The sequence below is a fragment of the Epinephelus lanceolatus genome, chromosome 4 (genome assembly GCF_041903045.1).
Source record: "Epinephelus lanceolatus isolate andai-2023 chromosome 4, ASM4190304v1, whole genome shotgun sequence".
NCBI classification, from domain to species: Eukaryota; Metazoa; Chordata; class Actinopteri; order Perciformes; family Serranidae; genus Epinephelus; species Epinephelus lanceolatus.
The window spans coordinates 31,925,248-31,952,831 of record NC_135737.1 but is presented as its reverse complement, the minus strand read 5'-3'; the positions used below and the strand labels follow the sequence as shown (position 1 = coordinate 31,952,831).

Sequence of the window (27,584 nt, the reverse complement as noted above, 5' to 3'; positions counted from 1 at the left end):
CATTGTTTCTCCCGCTGAGGAGCTGGATGTTCAAATACTGAATCAGATTATCTGCCCCCTAACTTCTGAGAAATTACAATGTAGAATCAAATTTTCCATCCCACTGCTTCTGTTTCTCACCCCCTCCTACCTCTCCCCACTCCCTCTGTCTGTCTAGATCTCCATGGGTCAGGGACAGGCTGATGTGGCCTTAGCTACACTCAGAGAATGTTCTCGAAATGGAGACTGGCTTTGCCTGAAAAACCTTCACCTTGTCACTACATGGCTGCCGCTCCTGGAAAAAGTAGGTACTCTGTGTGTGGTAATGTCTGGTAATGTCTTAGCGACTGGTGTTAATGTTCATGTGTGTATGTCTCTTCTGTATTCTCTGCAGTTTGTGCTTTATGGTTGAAACATTCTGCTATCTTTAATTATTGCATAGTAGCACCTGACATAGACCTTTATTGATCAATTTCTGGAGAGCGTGATCAAACTCACTGTGTTTACCCTACAGAGATTCTATGTGTTTGGATATGGATATGTGTCTGTCCATAGGATTGCATGAGTATGAGTTGCATTGCATCAACAATTTCTGTCACATATGTAACAGTAATTACTTTATAATTATATTATTCTGCAGCCACATCTGTGCAAAGCCAGGTTGACATCAGGAGCCATGGGTGTAGCTCAAAAACATGATGCAAGGACCCGGCAAGGGGACTATAACAAGTCCAAAACTAATATGATAAATCCATCATAACACTTCCAAAGTTAGTCCAAGAAAACGATCTGCAGGGAAACGTCCAATTTAATAAGTCCTGTAGGCCAAGTCCATGAAAACCATTCAAAGAGGAGAGTTGCACAAAGTTTACTTGATTATTTTGCAATACAATAAAATGCCAGACTAATGTTTTTTTTTCATTGTTACGTTTCTAATTGCGACCCTGTCTTCTTTGAATGGAAACATGCATCTCGGATAAGGCACCAGTTGGCATAGTGGCAATTCTACAAATACTAAGTCCATGAAAATAAATTGAAGAAAAGGGCCCACTGAAACAAGCACCTGTTAACATTATCTCAAGGCCACAGTGTCAGGAAGGTAGAGGAACTCCTCTGAATATAAAATAATCTCAAAGGAGCTTAAAACAAGATATCAAAGGGATGCTGGTTAGTCCTCAGGGAACAAAATCATGGTCCCAGCCTCTCCTCATTAGTGTGTTGCTCATATGGTGTCCCCTCCAGGTTGTGACCAGGCTTAACCCTGCCTACATTTTTGTCTGAGTCATATTTTCTTGCTGGTGAACTGCTGGTCCCATATTATGGTGAATCAAAGTAAGAACTGGAGGGAAGGCAGCACATCAGTATCATCTGCACATGCACTTTATTTTTTGTTGTTGTCAGAAAATACAGTAATATTACCAGATAGTTCGTTAAAGTACATTTACAGTAAAATAATAGTTTCCACATTAGACTAAAGAAGAAAAACCAAGTCATGTCACAGTTGCAACTGTGAGAAGTTGTTGTAATCATGAGTAAAGCTTTTCACGCCTCGTTGGCGCAGTAGGCAGCGCGTCAGTCTCATAATCTGAAGGTCGTGAGTTCAAGCCTCACACGGGGCAGGTGTTTTAAAACCAGATGACCAAAAAAAACAATGGAGAGGACACATGGGGTCTCATTCGTGAAATGTGAGCAGAAGGAATTTGTGTGTAAACTGTTCGCAGACAGAAATTTACATGTATGTCCGCATTCATCAATATTTTAGCAGCTCCAATCTTTTCGTAGCTACTAACAAAATCTACTCGTGGTCCTGACCACTCGTAATGCTTGTGTAAATTTAGTAAAGCACATAAGTATTGCTTGTCACTATTGGAAATTACAATTTTAACTTGTATTGCACTCTGTTATGTACACAATACACAGATGCCTTTGAAACACGTAATCTAAACATGACAAAATATTAAAAATATAACACATTTAGTTAAATTAGTTGGCAATTAGCAGGTTTAAGATCCAGATTAGGTTCATGATTGTGAATTATCTATGTAAATTGACTCAATAGATTACACATTCTTTCTACATGTTGAATGATGATAATAAAAATATCCGTAAGGACAGCTGGATCACAGCCTCTTCGGCCTAGGTGCCTGGGTTCAGCAGGGGCAGCAGATGGTGGAGCCACGAAGGAGCACGCGCCAGCTGAAAGAATTATTTGAGACAACATGTTTTGTTTTTTGTTTTTTTGTGGCTTTTTGATCATTTGAATGAATAAATCTGTTTTGAAAAATGTGTAATTTACGTTGTATAAAACAGAAATTTAGGCTATAAAGATTCAAATAATTTGAAGACGATGCATACAAACTGCTGTAGGCTATATGTTATCCGTATCGTTTGTTAAAATAAATGTGAAATAGCTCTACATTCCGACAGCCATCACTGATTTAGAGTTTATCCATTGCGCACAAAACATCTCTGGTTTCCCGTTCCCACTTCATTCAAAACCCCACAAATGAATCTTCTGTTTGTTTGGTGACCGCTGTATTTTTTGTGTGTGTGCTTATGCGTTTCTTTGCCTCCAGTTTCATATCAAACCATTTACGCTTCACCTCTGACATGGTTCTTTGTACTATGGAGACAACATTAACAGCATCTGTTACCTCACTCCAGGCCTTCGCTTTGCCTGTCCCTGTCACACCACTACTACCTGAAGAAAATAAAATGTTTTTTCTTAAGTCCAAATCTGACTTTCCCGCGGCGTTCCTGAATCCGGAGTAGGTTTTTAGTAGCGTAGGCTTTTATGTGCAAATCTACACACAGATTTACTCACTTTTCATGAATGAGACCCATGGTATGTATTGCTGACAGTAGAATGCCAGTAAATTTGCATAAGAATGAGAAACATACAACTGATGTTGACATATAACAGAGTCCAACAGAGGCCTCATGTGGGACAGTGTTCCTATAAAAAATGTGTCACCTCACAACAATACAGACTAGTGGAGATACAAACTACATACTTCCCAAAGGGGGGAGCCTGGAGGATGTGATGTACTTCAAGTGAGTGTGTAATTCCATGTTTCACTGGTTTGTCAGTGTTTATCTATAATATTACAACACGCTAAACACAAGAACACAAGAAGACATTCTGCTGGCTACCCAAATTTCCATATCTAAAATTACCTTCCGTCCTTTGTCTGCACAAACACATTTTGCTGTCTACCTGTCGGCCCGTATTAGTCACTGTGCTGCTGTTTGTGCGGCTGTGTCTGTTACCCTGTGTGTTTGTTTATTTGTCTAACTTTTTGTACGTACCTTTGTCTCTGGGCACATGTGTACATGTGTTTGTGTGTCACAGTACATACAGTAAGTGGGTTAATATGTGTCTTCCAATTTCTTTGTGTTTATTTGTGTCTGTGTGCTCTCGCTGGGGTTTTGTTCAGTGCTGTGTCACTGTGGCAGGTCATATCTCACTTGCAACCACAGCTGTTGGCAGTGATTGGCCTGTGTCTATGTGTGTGCCCTCACCTGTATGTGTGAGGGTATTATTTTGTGTGTGTGAGTGCATGTGCGTACACTGGGGTTAGCCTGAGATCCCTCCTGTCCAGAGTTGTCTGTGCTCCCGGTGTGACTTAAACCATAGATTATTACAGCTCTCCTCTTCTACTCTTTTCCTTCCCCGTTCCACTCTTCTCAGCTCTTGCTCCTCTCTCCTCCTGGTATCTAATTTCATATTTTGTCCCTGTTTTTCCACCATTTGTTTCTACCTTTCCCAGCTGGATTCTTCCCTGTTTATCTTATGTTGTATAAGTAAAACTCTCTGTCTGTTCCTCTTTTTCTCACTATTTCATTGTCTCGCTCTTTGCCCAGCAACCGCTGAGGTTGCGGTCTCGGCAGTCGAGCTTGAAATGAAAAACTGACGCAACAAGGGGAACGAGGGAGGCAGGGAGCATAGGAAAGAAAGAATGAAGATACAGTGGATGTAAAAGGAGGGAAAAGGGAAAGAATGAACCGAGCCCTCAGCAGGCAGGTGGAAATTCTGTGTTAGTATTTGCCTCTGTTTCTGTAGCCGCATCCATCTGCTCTGTCTTACTGTATCTCTCAATGTTTCTAAATTTTTCCGGCTTCTTTTTGCCATCTGTCTCTCCAGTCCTCCCCTCCTTCACTGAGCCAGTTGGTCAGTTAGAGAGAGGAGAGAGGAGGGAAGAGAGACAGCGAAGGAGAGCAGTTAGTGTTCATAATTGAAGTTGGCAGTGCAGATGTCCTCTCATCCCTGTCTACTCATATTCTTCCACTTGCACTGTTCTGTCTCTCATTTTTCATATCACCCACTCCATCCATCTACTTATGGATATATCTTCCTATCTACCACTCTAAATGTTTCTCTGTTTGCCTGTAACAATATAATGAAATAACAATGGATATATTTAGTTGCAGTGTTTTGTATCATAATAAATAAATTAGATAATGTCCTTATGATTCATATCTATGAAAACATTGTGTTGTGATTGTATCAGGAATTACTGTACCGTATGGTTCTTGTCTCTGCAGCTTTCCAATCAGCAACAATTTTAAGTAAAGCCTGTTGGGTTTGATTATCTGTCTGCGTATGAGTCAGTCTGAACAATATGGATATGTTCTGTCAAAGACGGATTTTGATGTGCAAACAGTAAAATAAATTTGTGCTCTCTCCCACTCTGTCCTTTGTCTTTATCTACCCATCTCTTCTTCATTGTCAGTGTTTCTGTCTTGGATCTCTTTGCAATACTGTCATTTGTTCCAGTGGAATTCTGGTTGACAAAACATAACACACACACACACACACACACACACACACTCAATGAGAGGCAGCGGCGTTTTCTTCGAGGGATGTCAGTTCCTGTGTTATTTGATTTTCTGTGATCATGTGTGCTTCCACGAGAATGAATTAGGTTCCAAATGATGCAGAAACACATTGATTACATTTCAGTGTGTGTGTGTGTGTGTGTGTGTGTGTGTGTGTATGTGAGAGTACCCAATCAGATGACACAAGACCCTTAGGTGCCAGCTTGCTATTTTTAACCACAAGTCTTTGAGATGGATGGAAAGAGAGGAGGAAGGCATGTAAGGAGAGAAGTAAGAGATAGAAAGCTGGAAATTGAGATTAAGAGACAGCGATGGAGACAGTGAAAAGAAGAGATGCAGAGAGAGAGAAAGAAAGATGGGAACAAATAAAAAGAAATGAGAATCTGTCCCTGTGCAGTGATTCTAATGGTGAAAGAATTACATGAAAAAAGGAACCAAGAGGAAAAAAGGGAAATATTTTGTTTATCTACTTGATAGATACTATAGTGGTTGTTATCCTTATAGTTCATTGGACCACACTATATAAATAAAGTTGACTTAATATACCTGCATGTCTGCAAATATACATTTATGAAGAAATGTTTTCTCAGTAAAAAACATCATTTGGCATGGTGCGGTTTAATTACATCTATGCTCAGATAAATTTTCAGTTAAAGATTAGAAAGTTGCTTTTAGGGAATATGTGGGAGTCAGCAGATTCTTCCCTCCAAAGTTATGGATATGAAAAACTGCATTTAGTGCAGTATAAAGTTATTTCTCTACTCTTGTATGAACTTTGTGGTTAGCACTTTTACCTCACAGCAACAAGGCCGAGTGTTTAAAGGAGAAGTCCGGTATTTTGCACTTAGAGCCCCATTTCTGGGTTGTTTATGATGAAATAGAGTGGTTAAGACCAAAATTGTGATGACTGCTCATTTTCTGAGGATTTGGCTTTCCCCTGCCCGTCTTAACACTGCTGCCTATGGCCATGTGTGAACCTGTCCTAAAACCACCCTAAACGTTCATTTTCAGAGCCATGAAACTCACCGAGTGGTCAGTGGTGTTCGTTGATGTTCTGACATAAAAATCGTAGCAAACTGTGGTTTCCATCCATGTTTTCGCTGTTCATCCCAATTGTGGAACTATTTTTTCAGTTGCCTCACACCCGTGTGTAAACTTCCGCTTGATTGTTCGTTTGACCCTGAAGCGTTGTACACTCTAGCACACTTGATGACGATAATGCTCCTTTATGTGGGTGTTGCCAACCGGCAGGAAACCATTGCAATGTAATGGGACACAGAAAAGAAGCATTAGAAGAGGGCTGGCACTGTGTTCATAGGCATCGTACTGCGAAGGTTGTTTACAAGTGAGTAATCCATTATGCAGTTGTTTAAACATTTTCGTTAGTTCTCGTTCTTCCTCCAGGAGCGCACACAGCACTGTTGAGCCGGCACTTTCGCTGAGCTAAAAGACTACAATGACTACAACCTTGTCGTAAACAACCCCCTTTCTGTTTCCGGTGGCGCATTACTACCGACGGACAATGAGGATTCCTATAGAAAACCAGTGGATTACACAAAATGTCAAATAAATCATCACGGAAACCACAGTTTACTGCGATTTTTATGTCAGAACATCAACGAACACCACTGACCACTCGGTGAGTTTCATGGCTTTGAAAACGAACGTTTAGGGTGGTTTTAGGACAGGTTCACACATGGCCATAGGCAGCAGTGTTAAGCCAGGCAGGGGAAAGACAAATTCTCTGAAAAGGAGCAATCGTCACTATTTTGGTCTTAACCACTCTATTTCATCATGAACAACCCAGAAATGGGGCTTAAAGTGCAAAAAACCCCGACTTCTCCTTTAAATCCATCCTACCTTTGTGGATGTACTGGGATACATCCCAGCCCTTTGCAGCTCTACACAAGATTAGCAGTTTAGACAACTGATGGACCTACGCGATACAGTATCTGGGCAATGTGTGCAATGAAGTCTTTCCTAACTGTTCCAACTTATGAGTAAGTTTTATGTATTAGTCAGTATAGTTGTGTGTTTTTGCATATGTGTATGTGGGTGGAGATGCATGTGGAAAGAAAGACCTCAGCTAACACTTGTATTTACAGCCAGATATTACTGCACAAGCAGTCTGGTCTTATATCACTCTCATGTGGTGCTCTCTTCAAGTGTACAATGTGTCTCATGTGTGTCTGTCCTTCCTCCACAGGAGTTAAATGTGCTACATCCCAAACCAGGCTTCCGTCTGTGGCTGACAGCTGAAGTTCACCCCAGATTTCCACCCATACTGCTGCAGTCCAGTCTGAAGATCACGTACGAGGTACTCACACACACACACACACACACACACACACATACACACACATTCCCCACCCCACACATACAGGCACAGAAACAATAACACCACAATACTCCCACAGTAGCTTACGAAGAAGTTTACTGTAGTATTGACCTACCTCGACTTTACTCGCAAATATGCACCCACACAGTTTTGCAGGCACACTGTGCACAAATGCTCTTTAATCTGCATTTTGTTTTATTTATATACAGCGTTGAAACTTTTAATTTTACCAAATATAGACCTTTGGTCTTTGCAGATTCCGTCAGAATGCAGTCGTGTTTGTCTCAGCCCCAGCAGGCCACGTTACTAGGTTACAGCATACTCACAAGAGTGTAGGATGTGTACTGTTTGTTTGAAATGTCAAGTGAATTCATGGAAGTTTGTGTTTCTTTAGTCCTCTGTATAATGGCTACAGACACAATGAAACCACATTTACTGTACATTCGTAAGGAGACACAGAAACCTGCAGCTTGTGTGTTAGTGATGTGTGCTTTAGTGCTCAGTGTGTTTCTGATGGGAGTCATGCTCAAGGGGTTAGCTGCTTCGGCAGCCAAGCATGCTGCACAAACAGCCTGTATCTCTCTCTCTCTGTCTACTTGTTTTCTTTTCTGGCTTTCAGACACAGTCACACTCTTTCATGGACAAACTTATGGGCATACTTTATATGTCTGAACACACCCGTAGTGAAGTAACTGTGATATATTATTTCTGGACTGCAGGACAAGTGTCAAAGCTGATAGGCACACAGCATACATATAAACTGATACACGTATTTTGTTTTTGTCAGTGTGACTGTATTGGGATTGTACAGAGCTGAACTGTGAGAGTGTTGCTGAGGAGGCTCAAGGCATTCAGTTGATCCATGCAAGATATGTGTTGTAGTTGTAGTATTAATTATAATACTGTACTAGTGAATTTACAGTATGTGACATTACATACCACAACCAGCGAAAATGGCTAAAATGCAATGCATCCGTGTAGCAAAAACCCAGTTAAAAAGCTACAGTCAGAGCAACTGTATTCCACTGACTATAGCTCCTCCACCAAACCCCAAATACCCACACTCAACTCCCCTTTACAGTTTAGTGTTGAAGCTTTAGAGAGTAAATATGTTTAGTGCCTTGCATTAGACTCGCAGTGTAAACCAACAGCTCAAACCTCTTATAGAGCAAATATTTAATTCTACAAATGTATTTTCAATGATAATATACAGAGCCAGAATGAAGTAGCTTCATGTGAGAATAAAATAATAATGTCTTACTTCCTTGAGGGCAAATAAAAGCATAAGATGAACCTTCACTGATGCACAAATGGAAAACATTTCTACTGCAGCTGAAACAAGTGAAATTCAGACTGACTGTGGATGTACAACATAAAAAGTAATCACATGGCAAATACACTTCATCTGCTGAGATTGGTAACATATGCAGGGATTGTTTTGCCAATTTTGGCAAATTTAGTACATATGCATTACTGGCTGTGTGTATTATCAAAACCACCAGATGGAGGTACCAAATGTTCGGCAAAGCTGATAATGTGCGAACTAATGTCAATGTATGCTTTTTGTTTTTATTATAAACAGAGCATAATGTTGCCAGAGGAATCAAATGTACAGAGAACTTGGTCTGAGATACAATATGTGCTGACTCATGTACCAACTAAAGTGCAGCATAACTCAGGAACATAGGTGATAATGGTTACTGGGTGTTCAATCCTGACCAAGCAATATTTTTTCCTGTATATTTTAGACTCTGTTTGTAATTCCCAGGGATACTAACGCTGAGCTACAAATGATTTAAACAGCACAGTCTTTTACATGCAATTCTCCAGTCCCTCTATAAGATATGATCTGCTCTTTCCTGTTCAGTGTCTCCGTATTGTCTGACCAGTCCAGTTTTTTTCTGTAGTTGTATGACAATTTTGTAATGAGAGAAAGACTTTTTTACATTTGATCAAATGTTTACTGCTCCTGCATTCTGGGTTTACACTAGAACAACACAACATACTGTGAAACAAAACAACATGACACACATTCAACATTGCTTTCACAGCTTCTACTTGGTCTTGCCAAGAACACATAATTGATAAACAAAATACTGTTTTCTGGCCTGTCTGTGACTTTTCACATGTCACACCAGTCAAAAAAAGAGCTGTAGAGCTGTGGTCATGGCTCAAGTTTACTAGGAATGGGAGTGTGTTTCCTATTTTTAGCAAATGTTTCCACGTGCGTGCGCTAATTTCAGTGGAAAGAGGGTATCATAGATCTGTGTCCAAGTAGTATCCCTAACCCTTTGTTTTACCAGTAGTCAGATATTTTGTTTTACATACCTACATTTGTTCTTCAAACTCACTGTAATTTTGTCACAGTTCTTGTTGCCACAGGGCGCTGTGGCTTAGTTGGTTAAAGCGCCTGTCTAGTAAACAGGAGATCCTGGGTTCAAATCCCAGCAGTGCCTTTTTTGTTTTTTTTTTTGGTGCCACCCAGTGTGTCCTGTAGCATCTTCCCATGCAACACAGAAGTCTTTCATACATGTTCAAGGTCTCCATGTACTTGTGTGACAGCACAATGTTTAGACCTTGCAATCTGAAAATAGATGTGACATCTGAATGTTTCAGGGATTCCATCATAATAAAACCCTTTCTTTTCTCCCCTTTTTACTTGTTTACCTTGTCCCTTCCCTGTCTGTCTGTCTCCATCTCCAGGCTCCTCCCGGGTTGAAGAAAAATCTGTTAAGAACATACGAGTCGTGGACTCCAGAGCAGATCAGTAAAGGTTGGCTCTTCTCTTCCTTCCACACAATGCTATGTGTTACTGTAATCAGTGGTAGTGATATCAGTGTGTGATTAATTAGATCAGGCTATGAGTCCTGTAAATAAAGACATCCCAGCAAGCTTGCAGGGTCTGGGACAAAAAATTAACAGCAGCAAACAACATGTCCAAAAAAGTTAAAAAGCCATCCACAGCAGAATACAGCATGCTGGATTCTCCTCCCAGTCCTCCCTATTGTATTTTGTTTGATGAATTATAAAAGATGCCTGCCCTCTGGGTTATAAAACATGAATGATTGCTTATCATAATTATTTTTGTTGTGACATGTTGTTGATTGTTTGTGTGCAGGAGGCGTCCTGGCCAGAGCCCAGTCTCTGTTCTGTCTGGCCTGGTTCCATGCTGTCTGCCAAGAGAGACGCAACTACATACCACAGGTAAAATACACAAACACCACAATGTGGTAAAAGTTCTGAAATTTCATCTCAGCACAATAAACTCAAATGTTCAGAGCTAAGACAACAACGTTTTCTTGCCATTGGATCAAAGCTCTTTTATGAATGCTACTAGCATTAGCTTCTGTCATATGTAAACACTTCACACTGGTAATTGTAGCATGATAATATGCTTGAATGCCATTTAAAATAACAAGCTTTTTGTTAGTTTTTTACTTGTAAAACCCAAAGATGTATTTACACACACCCACACAAACAGCATATGACCTTTTCCACACTGATTATCACAGATACGTAATTATTGGGAAGTGCAGTTCATATTTACAGCATACATCTATACACTACACAGCTATATAAATGCATAGTTTATTTATTTCCTGGCCAGTTAATGACTCGTATAGAACACACACATTGATATCCACAGGGAAGAACAACAACAACAACAACACTGACATAAAAAGTCATTGTCTGAGCGCTGACACCCACAGACAGAGAAAAAAACTGCCTGAGAGATCAGTTTTCTTTGTCCTTACTGACCAGCACAGATAGCAAACGTGTTTGCTCTTTGTGCTGTGCCTCTGGCAGTGTCTGTATGTATGTGTATGCAACTGTGAATATAAGCCTTTGCAGTAAACTTGCCTGCTGGTCGACATGCACACAATGCACACAACACAAAACACAATGTATAAAACAGCCCCCACATTGGTGAGGCTCCAGAGCAGCCGCTTCCACCTGATAATTTTCAGGCACACTGCCTGGAGACCAAAGGGTCTGTCTGTCAGGATAGTGGAAGCTTGGGAAATACAAGATGCCGTACACTGTCAAGGGATTTTAAAAAAAGGAGTCAACTGAAAATGGATTTCATTGACCTACTGAATATGATAGTAGTTGTTGCTCATTTTGTTTGTTAAACTGACAAGTATCTCAGCTTTACAGTAACAGTCTCGCAACAGCTTTAAATGTATCCACATGGTGTGTTTCACCTGTGCCAGAATCAGCTCAAAATGTTGAAAGACTAAAACAGTATTCCCTCATTTGAACTACAGCTCTGGTGATAAATCATCCTCTCACAACAAGATAGAGGGTGTATAGAATGACATCATTTGAATCCCTGTAGAGAAAACCAGACTATTTATTTTCTCAGTTGAAACCCGAGGCAGTGATGACTCAGCACAAAATAAATAACAAATCAAAAAACACTGAGGGAAATGATGCTGAACAATAGCGTTATTAGACTATTGGGACCCACGTGTCCAAAACACCACAGCTTTTGTAAATACTGAAATCTGATTTACAAAATGAAATGTATAATCTTTGTGTCAACATCTTTAAAAAAACAGTTTGGTTGCTGTTTGTAAGTCTATGAGAAAATTACTTAAACCTCTGCAAAAGTGAAACCATAAGCTCAGTTTGAACTTCTCTTATGCTCGTTTTTTGTTTATTTCTGTCACTTCTCATGTGTACATCAGAGTGTAACAATATGAATACCTTTCAGAGAAGTCTGTCTGACAGCGTGCTCAGTTATCCCCATATTTAAACGATTATCATGGCTCCCCACTCTTGATGACAGGAGGGTTTTCTCCCTGCCTTGGACAGCTATAAACACTTTCCAGCATGGTCTGACGACATGTTGCACAGCACAAACCAGTTTGTTTTGAGCATAAGCCTGCAATGCTCATGCACAGTGACTAATAAAGAATAGGAAGGAACACAATTAAGTCCGCTGAGTAAAGCTTCTGGAGTCTGTGGCTTTTGTTTATAAGCTGGTGTGCTTGTGTTTGAGGAGTCCAGGCTAATCAAATACAGAGATGCAGAGACATTTTTTACACTGGAAAAATATGATGTGGTTGCACCCGTAATTACTCGATACTTGCTGCAGTTTGCTGTGTCATGTTTCCACTTGTCAACATAAGCGGTTGCTCTTACAGTTTGGTAGCGAGTGTGGCTGAGTCTGGAGACGCACTGGGACTCATTTGTCTTTGCGTGTATTGCAGTGATGCCTCAGAGTGGTCTGTCTAATCGAATGATACGACACGCCTGCACTTACAGCAGGAAGGTATCTCTTTTTGTCTGCTAACCAACACACAATCAACACTGTCCCAGTAAACCCTTACACCAGGGAGAACTGTGGCAGTGAACATGTTTTTGTAATTAAACTGCCACAACGTTTGCACACTTGTTTCTCCTCTCCTCCCTGTCTCTCCTATTTCCCAGGCTTTGTCCCAGTACTCCCCCTTAGCCATCCTGCTCTATGTGGAGTTGTTAAGGGGAAAAAAGTATTGATTGCCCTAAATGAGAATGTGAACATACATAACATAATTATTTTCCAGGCAGCATGCGTCTGTGTGTCGTGTATGTTTCTTAGGGATTTGTTTCTCCTCTCACCCCCCATATATATATATATATATTTATATATATATATATATATATATATATATATATATACATTTTTATCTCTGTTTTATTTCAGATGATGTTTTTTCTCATCCATGAACATCCTCCCCTAATTATTTAAAGAGTCAGAGCTCCTCGTCCACTCCACCATCACTTAGTCTGTCCTCGTTTCATCTGCTTTTCTCCATTCTTTTCTCATTCATACTTTCCCCATTTTCATTCTCTTTACATGTCTCTGTGTTTATGTATGTGTGTGAGAGAGAGCCGCGGTAGAAGAAGTTCGAGCTTTAATTTGATGGCCATAGGAGAACAGCAGGAGTGGCCAATTATGTCTGGTAAACACGACTAGGTTGCTCACTGTCTGCTCACGAAGTAATTGAAGATATATACTCACACAATCAATAAAAACATGCAAACACACACCTCTACAAGACCCATGCATTGAATCTTTTACTGAATAAGCAGCCAGTGCTTTGTGTGTAAGATAAATGCGTGCATGCATAAGCGCAATCTGAAATTTCACTCATACATATGTATGTACGAGCACATTTATCAAATGTAGTAGTAACGTGTCCCACTGTCTGTGAATACACACTCAAGCACAAGATTACAAAACAAACAACATACACTTAATCATTCAAAGAATTACTGAACATGCCTACACAGTTTTCCTCCACCCTTCACCTCATCTACCTACGGCATCAGTGGGCAGATTGTAGCTGCTGAATGAATAGCAGCGAAGTGCAACAAACACACACTCACAAATTGAGACTGCCCTCACACTCAGTTATGTTTTAACACTATGATTTTTTTTTTTGTGTGTGTACATATGTGTTGTCAGATTGCAGCTGACTTTTTTTCACTCCCTGAAGCCTCAGTACTAATGTCTCAACTCCCTGTGCTCCAACGCACAGTGCAGCATCTTTGTTTGGGCAAAAACTGGATTGATCTTAACTTTGTGATTTACCCACTAACTGTATGGGAGGTTTGCTTATTGCCAGGACAGAAGAGTCAAGAAAGTGAATATTATAACAGTCTAACCTTCACTCAACAGCTACTGGTGATCTTCCCTTCAGCAGCTTATTGAAGGTCTAATATGTAGGATTTAGTGGCCTCTAGGGGCGAGGTTGCAGAACTGAAACTTCTCCCATGTGCTTAGCGTGCAGGAGAACTATGGTGCCAGACCCAAAAACTTGATGGCCCTATCTAGAGCCACTGTTTGATTTGTCTGCTCTGGGCTACTGTAGAACAACATGGCAGACTCCATAGGGGAGAATCTGCTCAGTATGTAGATATGAATGGCTCATTCTAAGGTATAGAAAACACGGCAAACAAAACAGTTCTTATTTTCAGGTAATTTAAGCTAATGAAAACATAGTTATGAATATTATGTACCTTTTCTGCCAGTAGTTGCCCCTAAATTATGAGTAGGCAACCTACAACACCAGAGCCACATGCTCTCTTTAGCCCCTCTCCAGTGGCTCTCTGTGGCCCAACAAAACAATTATATGGAAATGAATAACGTTATTTCTCAACATTTTAATTTTCTTTTATCATTGTTATAGGCCTGAAGTGAATCTTATATTCTCCAGTTGTAAAAATGTATAGCCTATACACCGAATAAAAAAGCCCTGGCGCCTTTTCTTCTAAATTTTACCAAACCACAATAGCAATGGCCGGTTTTGAGTCTCCCAAGCTAAGCTACTTGTGGATTCCAAAGGGGTAAAAAAATGGAGAATTTAAAGCCCAGTTCAGACCAAAGATTTGCGACAAGACAAAACTGTTTTAAAACACTGCAGAGAAAAGCTGTAACGGTGTGAACTGGCTGGTCTGAGCTTGACTCAAGCCGGTTGATAGTGTCACCTGCAACTCAGCAGGTCAAATCGCCAGCAGCTGGTTTTAGAACATAAAACACATCACCTCTTTCAACATAAAATCGGCTTGTAGTGAAGTCCACTGATCAAGTCAAAATGACCGCAGACCGTGTATTCGTTTGCTGCAGCAGGTGCTCCATCCCTGCCAAGCCCTCTGTTTGCATCCTCACAGTGTGCTGGTGTCAGACGGTGGGTCGCTGCTGCTGCTGCTTGCTGTTTGTGCTTATGCCCCCTCACACACAAATTCTCACTGACTGATGAATTGGTGCTGGTTTTTTATATTATTGTGGTATATTTATTATGAATGCAGTGCATCTGATGCTTATTTAATGCAACTGTTGCCAGTATCTCACTATCACTATCCTCATTCATATTTTAAGAAGCTACAAATTATATTCAGCCACAACAAAAGCCTGAAAAGCTGAAGATCAGAACAGAAGTAGAGAAAGTTGTTGCGTAGAGATGATACACCATCTCATCTAGTTGCATTGGTGTGAACCGGCAGCTTTTTAGAACATTGCAAAACGGCGCATTGCAAGTAGTTGCCTGTTTCAACTTGTCTTATCAAAAATCTTTGGTCTGAACTGAGCTTAATAATGCTTGGATGGATTAGTTTGCTATCACCATAATGCTGCAAAGTTAAGGGACCAAATAATCATAAATAGCTCACTGTAGAGTCGCCATCTTGTGGTAAAACATATTACGGAATTCTTTTTTAAACCTATTAGTATTATTAATAGGGAAATTAGGACTTAATAGGTGGTGTTACCTTCAGTATAAGGCTCAAATATGTTTTTCAGCTCCAGTTAGTTTTGGGCTCTTTTGATAGTTCACACTGGACATTTAAGACAGTTTATATTGGGGCTGTAATGCAAAACCTTGGCTGTTCTGGATTTCTGAAAAGCATCACTTAGCATAACAGTAACATTTGAGCTGACCATTACAGAGGCGATTAGATGTATGTTGATGTGCTGAAGTGGTTTTAACAGTGTCAAGTATCACTAATACACACAGTGTATTGTTACCCTGAAAGTGAGAGCCACAAGAGAAGTTATTCTTGATTCTCTGGTTTGTGTATTCCATCTCTGGGGTAGACAAATATGGCAGTCATGTAATTAAGACTGTACTTGCTCACAGTTGTTAAAAGATTAGGAAGAAAAGGGAATACTTGTGAGGGATGATACTTCAATCCTCGCACGCTATGGATGTAAGATTTTGAATGCCATCTGTTACTGTTTGGTTGACAAATTCTCAAAGTAACCCATTAGCACTTGATGCGTCTTGACTCTTGTACTGGGAGTAAAATAAATATTTTGTCATTTTTGTGCTTCCTCTTCCTCCTCTGTGCTTTATCCAGGGTTGGACAAAATTCTATGAGTTTTCTATGTCGGACCTCCGTGCTGGCTTTGAAATCATCGACAGGCTCTTTGAAGGTAGGGGGGCTGGTAACAAACATTACAATGCAGCGGAGAGCTGTGCTCTGTTGATTCGCTCTGCAGCATATATGGTAATGAGAACTGGATTCTGTGGGTTCTTTGATCAATTACCTCTTTAATTCAAGCTACCCCTGATAGAGCATGACCTGGACAACACAGCATTTGCATCTCTATGCAGTGTATGAGAGCCCTTCTTTGTATTTCCCTGCTTTTCTGTGTGTGAGCATGTTAGACCAACATTATTGCTCTCTTGTTCTCTGTGCGACTTACAACACATGTTTGTAGCTTTCTTTGTGTTTGCATGTCTTGCTATCTCCAAGGTGGTAAATCTTTCCAGTGGGAGTTTGTCCATGGCCTGTTAGAGAGCGCCATATATGGTGGACGGATCGACAACCCCTCTGACCTCCGCATCTTACGCTCCTACCTTGAGCAGTTCTTCTCTGCACGCCTCCTCTCATCATCCCTCTCGGCTGGTCAGAGAAAGAGTCGAGGAGGAACACGCTTCTTTCCACCTCAGATCAGCCTCCCAAACTCCTGCTCAGTAGTGGTAGGTTGTCAGAATGATTCAGTGGTGTTGCATATGCAGGAATGCTTATTTTAATTTACAGCTGCAGGCATAGGTGCTGTATGTGTGGCTCCTAAAGATGTCCAAGAAATAAATTCTTGCTGTAGAGGAAAAAGCATCACAAGCCGAGTGCCATCGAGTCCCGTTATATTAGAGGGAAAGCAGACATCTCTACTGCCAATATCTCCAACACTTGGCAACTCACTCCAAAACAATGTAGACTGATAAATAGCACTATGGGTAAAATATGTATTTTTGGTTTGGGGGTGAACTGTCCCTTTAAGCTGCTGGCCCTAGGTGCCCTGGCACGGAAGCAAAAACAATTCAAAGAAGGTACTGAATTAATGCACCCAAGCTTTTCACTGACTAGATTTACTATTAGTGGTTTGCTGAGTATCGAAGTCTCATTAGTCCATGTTGTGTTAGCTTCATTTTAAGTTGGGTTATAAAGTAGCCACTGCAAATAAATCTGATTAGTTAGCCCTGAGTTCACACAATTGGTTTCGTCATTCTGTTGCTTTGCATTCTGTTGATGCAGCTTTGTAAACACAAACAATAAGGAGGAACACATGCCTAAAACTTTTCATTAGATGTGAAGTAGAGCTATGGACAGATGGTTTGGTAAGCAAAAGAAATCAAAATGAAAACCTATACTTTGAACTGGCAGTAGTAACTGGGAGTTTAATTTGAGTATTTAAAAGTATGTTTAGTACCAAATGGATGTTGTTAGAGAATCTGCATCAAACTATACAAACAACACCCTTTTGTTTGGAAATTATAAAATATTGTCTTGTGTCTTAGAACCATTGTAAACATAGGCAATATGCTCACACTCTCTTTCTCCTTATTTGGGCAAATGGGTGCATTTTTGTGTGTGACCTGTACTGTGTTTGTCTGTGTGTCTTCTCAGGACTACCGCAGCGTTATAGAGAATCTCCCAGAGGATGACAGACCTGCATTCTTTGGTCTGCCTGCCAACATAGAGAGATCCTCCCAGAGAATCATCAGCTCCCAGGTGCACACACACACACACACACACGGCCACCTGCTTATTTCCACCAACCCACACACCACCACTGCAAGCTCCATCTTTTCCTCACATATACAGAGATACAACCACAAAGGTACACACACATATTTATTCCCATGGGCTCACACAAACTAACAGCAGGAGCACACACAGTCACATTCATTAGTGCACATGCTCACATACATACATGTACACACATAGACAAACACTCTCACCCTCTCGTTCTATCGAAACCTCTCTAGACATTCAGGTGCAAAGAAAATTTTCATCTTGCTTTTTTTGCACATTTATTACAATTTAAATGTAGGTATCACAACCAATCAGAACACGTTTGATTTATCAGTTTGGGTTATATTAAATAAAATAAAATCCTTTGCTTTTTTCCTCTGCTGTAACACTACAGTGTAAAGTTAACATTCAATGTTGCAGGGCAGCAAACTGTGCAAAAAATAGCAGCCAACCATTTTAATGAAGATATCCACATTTAAAGTGTGTCAGCAAGTCAAGCATGTGGTCAGTACAGATACTGGTGTTTTCCAGCTCCACTCAGTAAGTCAGGTCAAAGTAGTTCCTGCCCAAAGGTACGCTCAGTTGCTCACATTTTCACTTTCACTGCACTCTCTGTACAGACAGGCAATTCATCTCCTAATTACTGCTCAAATTACAGAGGTGATTACTCCGCCAGATTGGAGGGGAAACCTGTGCAGTTACTTTGTATGACATTGCAGTTATTACTGTTTTTCTGTCTATACTGCGTGTGTGTGGGTGTGTGTGTGTTTGATTGTGTGTTAGTACCTGTGCGTGTGTGTTTACCCTTCAGTACCCCCCTACAACCCTCGTCATGTTGCAGGGAACCTCCCCCATTGTCGAGAGATAGAGGCAGTTTATTTTAGGGTCAGGACTTCAATTTAAGGTTAAAGCACTTCACCAGGCAGCCATCCGTTCCCATTTATTTTACTATGAAATAAAATTGACTTTGCAGAGCTGTGAAACTAAGTTTAGATTAGATGAGTAATCCATCATCTTTTATTGTCGCCAAGGTCATGTTGTCATTGTGTGGTCATTGCGTTTGTAGGTGTAATCTGATTTAAAAAAAAGTCGACCCTGCAGCAATAACGTATTGTTAACAAAGAGTGTAATGTTCAATGTTCTTCAAAACGGGCAAGGATGATTAATTTAGAGTTTATTACTGGCCAAAAGGTTGAGGTTAGACATGTGAGTATAAAGGTGAGGGCAGAGTTTCTGGATTCTCTTGACATGGAGACGGGGTCACCAACCATATCTGTAGCTGATATACTTGTATGTGTTTAACATAGAAATGAAATGAAAACATTTTTCAAAATGTCACTTCTGTTGAATACATTTTTGAGCTCACAGCATGCTCTGTAGCCGTGGGCTTTACAGCTCTGTAACTAGGATCCTGGGACAGGGCTAGGGCTGCATGACTTGCAATGAAAATCATATTGCGATATAAGTCGCAGTTTTGGTGGGAAAAGTAATTTTTGCATTTCATTTTCAATGAAAAAAATATATAAAAATGATGATGTTATTTTTGATGGGGTCTCTATCAAACAAACATCATCTGGAATATATGAAATATGATAGGTGGCATCTCTGTAACAACACAATGCGTCACATGTTGTGGTATATTTTAACTTCATCAAAAAATTGCTGCTCCAGCGATTTGGAAATTGCACTCGGCCATATTACAAATTTAATAGTATTTTAATTAATTGTCCAGCCCAAGTGTTTGTCCATGTTTACGTCTTTGCATTTCTGTCTGTTTGCACTACTTGTGTGAACAATGTTTCCATTGACAACACGTGCGGTTGCAGATGGTTCGCTAAATTTATGCTCATGTTGTCATCAATAATCATTATTTGTCAGTGTATGTTCACGTGTGTGTGTGTGTGTGTGTGTGTGTGTGTGTGTGTGTGTGTGTGTGTGTGTTGATGGTCACTGCAGATTCTGATGTAACTCAACGCAACGCACTCTGACGCAAACACAAGATGTGTTCTTTCACTGTCGTGGTTGTCTGTGTGTTTGTGTTTTAGGAAAGGGAGAAGGTTCACCAAAAGGAAAGGCTAATTCATTAATGAGAGATAAAAGAGAAACAGGATTTTAGCTGTTTATGGCTGCAACTGTTTACTTTCTTTTTTGCTTGATTCAAACAGAATGGCACAAACGCACATGCAAGGCACTGTGGCTTAGTTGATGAAAGTGCCTGTCTTGTAAACAGGAGATCCTGGGTTTGAATCCCAGCAGTGCCTCCTGGGAAGCCTTGACTCTTTGCTGACCTTGCTCTACAGCAGGGGAATGAAGTCTCCCTTTACATCAGGACAACAGAAACTCTATATATTTCCTTTTGCAGCCTGAAAACTCATCTCTTCAGTCTGCACCTTGGCCCATAAAATAAACACAAAACCTCTTTTTATCTATTTCCTATTGTCTTTAAAGCCCCCTTCCCACTGCACAAAAAACACCAGCTGACATCTGGCTTTTTTATTTGATGGAAAGGTTACAATCAGCATTCACACCCGGGTCAAATAACTCTGCAGTAGTACGGGTATTTATTGGCTCCAGCTTCGATCGTCTCCAATTGGCACTGATGAAAATACACACCCAGTTGGACTCACTAATTTTAGTCCCTTTGCCGACATGTTGCAATGACAAGCTACCAGAAAATACTATCCTGTCTGTCTCCATCCAGCGCTCGAACATTGTTAAGATTAGTCTGACCTCCTTGCTGCTTTCTCCTGTTTACTATCATATTTTCCAGCCCATCCTAGAGGTAGAATGTGACACATCAGTAAAATAAAAAAACCCGCACAGAAAATATACTGTCTGTCGTAGAGTGCTGTACTCGGCTCTGGTCTACCGGCAATGGGAAAGGAGTCTATCCCATTTTTTTAGTGGGTTTTCTCGTGTTTTAAAAGCTTGTGTACATGTGCTAACTTTGGTGGTAAAGGCGTATAATACCCTTTTTTTTTTTTCATCAAAATCCGTTCAGAACTTTTTGAGTTATTTTGCAGACAAACAAACAGACCAACGCCGGTGAAAACATAACCTCCTTGGCGGAGGTAAAAAGGAAAGTAATGTAATATTACATGTAACATAATTCATTCAGAACAGATCAGAACAGAACATTCATAACAGTACTCTTGCTCATGGAAATAGAGCCAAAATGAAATGGAGTGATAGGATGGACAGACTGAGATGGTGTTGATATTTTTTGTCTTTCTGTGCGTAATTATTCTCAGCAAACACACTTAAACCACACAGAGCCATTAGAGCCTGTGTATACAGTCCTCATGTGGGTGTTAATGCATTTATGTCCATTCCGACCGTCAGTGTGCTCTGCTGATCACTGGAACCACCAACCTAGTTTAATTCACACCACTCCCACAAGGCCACTTGTGTGTGTGTTACTGTGTGTCTCTCTCTCCACCGCTCTCCCCTACTTGTGACTGTCTCCCCTCCTGCTGTCGTTTGTCACTGTCACATTCATGCTCTCTCTCTCCCCCGTGCCCTCTCCTCTCCCTGAAGACCCGTGTCACTGTCTGTGGGTTGGACACTTAACCACACACACACTGAACGGACCCTAGGGGACCATCGGTGGTGTTGGTGGATGCCATTTAAAATAAATACATAGGCTCAGTGTGATTGACCCAGCATGGGTCAGAAGAGTCCTAAAGTCTACTGGGGAGTTTCTTGGGCTTATGTGCAATTTAAATAATGAGTAACTATTTGAAGTATTGACTAGCAAATAAAGATGTATCATTGGGTTATTAGCATAAGATAATACAAAAATTGTGCATCAAGAAAGTATCTTTTCCCCCATCTTGTCTGAATTAATGAGCTGTCTGAATATGCTTTTGTTTCATGAGACCCCCATTATACTTTATATCTGGGTATAATAGCACCAGTGCTTGTGTTTTGTACTGCCCAGTATATGTCTTTATAGTTCACCATCTTGACTCAGACCGTGAGAAATACTCCCCTGATTAAAAACCCTGAACCACAATCCAGGATTACATTGAATTTAAGTGAAAGCCTTAACTAAATTGACTGCACCCAGTGCGATTAAAATTGAACTCCCTCGCACATAGACATTGTCTTGTAACTTTTTCTTCCGAGTTGGTTATGGCTGTAAATGCAGTTGCCGCCTGGTCGTCACTGGTTGAGATAAGAATAAATCTTAATATATTTAAATCCCTATATATTTGAAGCCCAATATATTTAAAATCTCCATCCTCAGCTGCCCTCATTTTTCCTGCTGTCAGGGTGAAGTTCTAGATTAGCTATCTAGTTTTTATCCCCCTACCCTCCCCCTCTCTCTCCCTTCCATACAAACACACACACACACACACACACACACACACGTGTGTGCACCTACACGCACATATACGCACACTTCCCCTCCTGAGCAGAGAAGATAAAGCAGGTGTTAGTAAAGAGTTCTCCTGGACCAAATGAAAGCCATTTATCAGACGCTTTGCCTTCCTCACAACACACACATGTATAGAAACTCACACATTTGCACAAACATACACACTGAGTCATGATAAAAGCACTATCCAAGACTTTAAGCCTGAAGCTAAGCACGCTTGATTAGGTGTGTAAGAACCTGTTAGGAGATGTGTTTAGGGTTTGGCCTTTTTTCACTTGTAATATTCCAGGATGTGAAATGTTGTTGACTGTCACTGGAGAGTGTAGCTACCAGAGGTGTCAGTGACATTTATCACAGTATTTTAAGAACTAACGGTGATTTTCTTTTTAATCATTCATTGCTTTTTCACTCTTTGCACATTTACAAAGGACAGGTGTGATTACTACACACACCTTCTTTGACTACATAGTGAGCTTTTTTAAATCATCAATCTCACCTCTGCGCCTAATTACATGAAGGGAGTTGCAAACAGCATGGACTATTTATTTTTGGGTGACTTTTACAAGTGACCTGTCTCATAAACTGATGCAACACTCAGATTATTAAATCAGGAAACAATTATCTCTGCGTCACTTCTTCAACACCTTTGCTAAATTGATATTTTTTGTGTTGACTAACAGGTGATTTCCCAGCTGCGTGTCCTGAGCCGCTCAGTAGCAACAGGATCAAAGTTCGACAGGGAGCTCTGGTCCAATGGACTTTCACCCGTCCTTCACTTGTGGAAGAAACTCAACCAGGTCAGTTCTGTTTTTCCAGGTTATTATTCCCACGTTTCTTATTCCTTTTCCAAAACTGAAAAGTCTTCAGCAAGAATCAGATTAAGTGTATCCTTTAATTCTCCAAACCAAATTGAAAAGCAGGCCCTATACATTTCATCTTGATTAAATTGTCACAGATCTTTCAGTATGTGATTCTTAACCTCATGCCCTAAAATTGGACTGTCAATCATAGGAATACTGTGTTAAGATGGCAGGAGATCATATCATTATCTCCACCAGTATTTTAGTCAAGACCACCTAAACCGAGACCAAGTCATGACCAAGACCAGACCAGGGCAAGTCTCACACTGCATGACATAAATGTGGAACATGCAAACCATAGGTGCTACTCACAGTGATCACATTCCTATAAAACACTGACAGAAAACAAACGAAGATTCCCCTTAATTTACTGCTTTTATTGCCATATTGTGTATATATATGTGTGTGTGGGTGTGGGTGTGGGTGTGTGTATGTAGTGTACCATGAGAAATGTATTGATAAAATAATCAAAAGGCATTGCAGAGGTCAATCATGGGTGGGAATTTTTGTTTGTTTTCTATGAGCAAACAAATACAAACAAACACTAAGGCGCTGAATTCCACTAACCATCTTTACTGAGCACTCCTTTTATGCACAGGCAGTTTAATGATGTCCCTGCAGTTGTGGACTAGAAATATAATCCTGAGTCCTCTGTCTAAGACCAAGACAAGACAGAGTAAAAATGTGGTCGACTGTGAGATGAGACTGAGACCTTCCTGGAGACCAAGACCAATCTCAAACACTACATCACTGATCTCCACATCACTAAAATGAGTCATTTACTCTTGCTGACAAAACCTCCAACTTTAAAGTTGCTAAATTCCCACATATCTTACATACTATTTTTCCATCAAAATCTTAGTACCTGCTAAGTATTTACAAATAGATGTTGCAGTTCTTTTTAAGCTGTGACAGTTCCACACTGGTCTTTATTTGTATGCAGAATCATGTTTTTACATTGCTCATGCAGCAGCAACTAGTCGAAATTAAAAGCTGTGAAAGCTAATTGAAAATTAGTACGGTCTAATTTAGCACTCTGTGTGATAGCCACTGGCTTGCCTAGTCAGGCAGCACTGCTGTGTGCGGTTGCTTGGAGACTGGCACCTTTTCAAATCAAAAGGACATCTACCTCTACATTAAATAATTTAGCCACCATATTCCCGCTCTGTAGCTCTGCCTCTCTTTTATTCACTCTCATGTTGTAAATCACACATGCTGTCCCTCTCATTTTCTCTCCTTCGCGCCTGTGTCCCTCTCTCTCCCAGTCCCTCGCAGGCAGAGTTGTTTCGTACCCACTAAGTGGAGAATGATTGACTGTGTTAATTGTTGCCATTGTATCACTAGCCAGCTTCCCATAGATCACAATCTACCTCTGACTGCTTTCAATTAATGGGACCTTTGTCGTCAGCTAACCCTCTGTGTTTGACCATCAGCGGGTGTGTGATCCCTGGAGTGTAGCTTGCATGCACATGCCTGTTTGTGTGTCTTTGTTTGTGTGTATGTATAGATGTTTGTGTTTGATTTAAGTGTGCGTCTATGTGAGTATCTATGGTCATGTGCATTTCTTTTTAAAGATATTTTTGGAGGCATTTTGCCTTTAATCGATAGCACAGTCAAGTGTGATGGGGGAGAGAGAGAGGGAGTGAGGGAGTACATGTGCATTTCTGTCTGTAAACTGTGTGCATGATTTTGTGTGTATTTGACAAATCTTAATGTAGTCTGGATCGAGGGGAGGAGCATGAGACAACACAATCAGTTTATTTGGCTGTTATATGTTTGAATACAGAAAATAGCAGAGCTGTCATCACTCGTTTTTTTCTTACTGTCTTATTTATCTCCTGCATCCTCCATCCCACAGTCCTACCATCCCTCTCATTCTGTATTTCCTCTTGCTGTTTCTAACTGAGTAGGTGCGATGAAAACAAAATAGGATGCAGGTACAGAGTGTGATAACTGCAACAGAATACAAAATATCAGTGTTTATGCACACCTGTTTTTTCTTCATGTATTTGTGTTTGTGAAAGTCTACAAACACCAGAACTTGGTGTACTTACAGTGGATCTCTGTGTTAACTAAAGTAAACAGATTGTCCCTTTGGTTTGTACTGCAGACTAAAAGTCAATTCCCCATTTGGTTACATCCTGTTTTTGTGGAAGAGCCGAGAATGGAAGAATTTAGTATATGTATGTTGAGCTAAAGAAATCCACAGGGAACAATGGAAAGATAAGTAATAATGGAGGAAATCATTTAAAAGGAAAACAAAGCATGCTGATGCACGGCAGCAATTACAAAATGCATTATATGTCCATGTTCCTGTTTAGCGACCAGTTTGAGTAGCCTGATTAGCAGATGTAATGTTTAAAGTGTTCCAGTTATTAAATGGTTTTCCTTCTTTCATCTGTACACTGTTTTAACAGCCTCATACTCTCTCTCTCTCTCTGTTTTAGTCTTGGAAAATTACAGTTTTATCCTGAGTAGCAATCTATCTGTTTATCCTTTCAGTATGCCAATAAGTCTTTATGTCTATTGACTGTCTCTCAGGGTTCTACTCTGATCCACCAGAAGGTGGCGCCACCTACAGAAGGTCAGGGGTCACCAGTCCTGGCGTTCATCGCTCTGGAGCAGTTCAACGCCATCCACTTGGTCCAGGTTTGTCACATAACCAGTGTTCTTAATAAAGACAAACACTTGTACATTTTTTCATAAGTGTCAAATAGTACATTGTCAAAAAGGAAAACATTCTCATCGTGTAGTGTTTACTGAATATTTGTAATTTGGAACAGCACTTTTATCAAATAATTCAAGGCTTTTACCCAGCAGTGTAAATGAGATGGATATTTTGAAACATTAGGAGTGATGGAAAATGGGCTTTGTTTTATGAAGACGCATGAGATGAGTGTGAAACATAAACAGATAATGTAATTCAGACACTTATGTTTGATTTTAAGACAGCAAAGTAATCAGATGACAATACGAAGCCCAATCAGTCAATCACAGGGCCTGTCACAATGAACCAGTTCACAGCAATCAAAAGGCAAGATGTCAAATGACACCCCAGGTACCAATGCCCTAAAACGTTGGCACAGTATGTACACTAAACTGTAACTGTTGTCACAGGGCATTCACCAGTCCCTGGCTGCACTGAGTAAAGTCATCAGAGGGACCCAACTGCTAACTCCTGAAGTCCAAAAACTGGCCGCTGCCTTGCTCAATCAAGAGGTAAGAAAAGAGAAAGAAAAAATAAAATGTGATACATAGAATTAGTATGTTTCTTCACTATATTATTTTAGAGTTGTGATTATTTTACAGATGAAGTATGAAACTTTACTGTGATGAAGTCGAGACCACAGGAGCAGGTATAAATGCGATACACAGAACTGACTCGTAGACATCTAGCAAACACTGCGTGTCCTCGTGTGTGTCCCCAGGCTGAATCGAGGACAAAGGGGATATGATGAGGTAGAGGGGGAGAGATACACAATCAACCTTTTACTTCTTCTGAGCTTGTAATCTCCTGAGAACAGCCTTGGGCATAATTCCCTCTCCGTGGCTTTCCTCCTCTCTCTTTTTGTATTAATCAGCAGGTCTTTGGTCTCATCCCTCTCTCTCTGTCTCTCCCAAACAATTTTCCCCACCGTTCGTCTCTCATGTTTTCCCAGGGTTCCTGCCGATCCTTAAAAAGTCTTAAAAAGGCAGTGAATTCATCAATCAATCTTGAAATAAGGCCTTAATTGGTATGTAAGTGTCTTAAATCAATCCTTCAGAAGTCTGAAAAAATGCTCAGACATGGCAAGTAGGATTTTATGAAAAACTTTTTTCTGACATTGCATCGTAAGATATCAAAATAACTTGTCACATCTATTTTTAAAAAAAATCTATTGAATGCCTCTTCCATTGACATCATCCAAATCAAGATAGGAGAGCCAACAACACTCATATTTACTTTACGGCCAGTATAGTATAGTAGTTTTGGTTATTGTAAAATTGGTCTTAAATTTCATTTCAAGTATCATTAAAAAACATCTTAAAAAGTCTTAAATCTAACTTGCCTTAAGCTGTAGGAGCCATGTTTCCTCTCTCATAGCTTGTCGCTCTCCTCTCTAACATACTTCTTCACTACAATTAGAAATGATACCAAGATTTTAAAATGTGTCACCTACCAAGAAGGACTTTGTAATAAAGTTGAAATCAATATTACAGTATTGATAAGAATATTTTTATTGGCTAAGACCAGACGCTCTCCAGCTCACTCTGTCAGTTGGTTTCGGATCCTCCACAGAATTTTCCCAACCTTTAGCGGTCACATATTTTGCCCTAGGAGGCTGAAATTTGGCACAGAGGTCAATTGTGTGTGTGTTTGTGTGAAGGTGTGTGAAGGTGTTCATGCCAATTGGCTTAAAGAGCGTGACAATGAAAGGGGCGCGTAACAAAAAGGCGCCTGAATTCATTCATGAATTCACCCTTGTCTCATTAACAGCTAGCTGATATGGAGGATGTATGCAAATATTAAATAATCACAGTAATATTCAATGTTTTATAGTGTACATGACATTAGACAAGGTTCTTCAGTGAAAAACAAGGTGTCCGTTATAACTTTGTATCACAACTTCCCAGACATCGTTCCCATGAAATCAGCACTCACATAAACTAGTGCTAA

At 40.3% G+C, this 27,584-nt stretch overlaps 1 protein-coding gene and 3 non-coding genes across 4 annotated transcripts in view; all 4 read left to right on the top strand.

The window, feature by feature from the left end:
* Positions 1-27,584, top strand: part of dync2h1 (dynein cytoplasmic 2 heavy chain 1) — a 152,523-nt gene that overhangs the window by 108,861 nt on the left and 16,078 nt on the right. The window contains exons 83-92 of the mRNA XM_078167136.1: positions 158-283; positions 7,025-7,135; positions 9,860-9,929; positions 10,275-10,360; positions 16,004-16,079; positions 16,403-16,629; positions 17,558-17,662; positions 22,748-22,864; positions 25,469-25,576; positions 26,045-26,146. Of these exons, the coding sequence (XP_078023262.1) occupies positions 158-283; positions 7,025-7,135; positions 9,860-9,929; positions 10,275-10,360; positions 16,004-16,079; positions 16,403-16,629; positions 17,558-17,662; positions 22,748-22,864; positions 25,469-25,576; positions 26,045-26,146 (1,128 nt within the window). The remainder of the gene's footprint in view (positions 1-157; positions 284-7,024; positions 7,136-9,859; positions 9,930-10,274; positions 10,361-16,003; positions 16,080-16,402; positions 16,630-17,557; positions 17,663-22,747; positions 22,865-25,468; positions 25,577-26,044; positions 26,147-27,584) is intronic.
* Positions 1,526-1,598, top strand: trnam-cau (transfer RNA methionine (anticodon CAU)). The gene has a single exon. It is a non-coding gene; the product is annotated as a tRNA-Met (tRNA).
* On the top strand, positions 9,539-9,612 carry trnat-agu (transfer RNA threonine (anticodon AGU)). Its single transcript has one exon. It is a non-coding gene; the product is annotated as a tRNA-Thr (tRNA).
* trnat-ugu (transfer RNA threonine (anticodon UGU)) lies at positions 19,874-19,947 on the top strand. Its single transcript has one exon. It is a non-coding gene; the product is annotated as a tRNA-Thr (tRNA).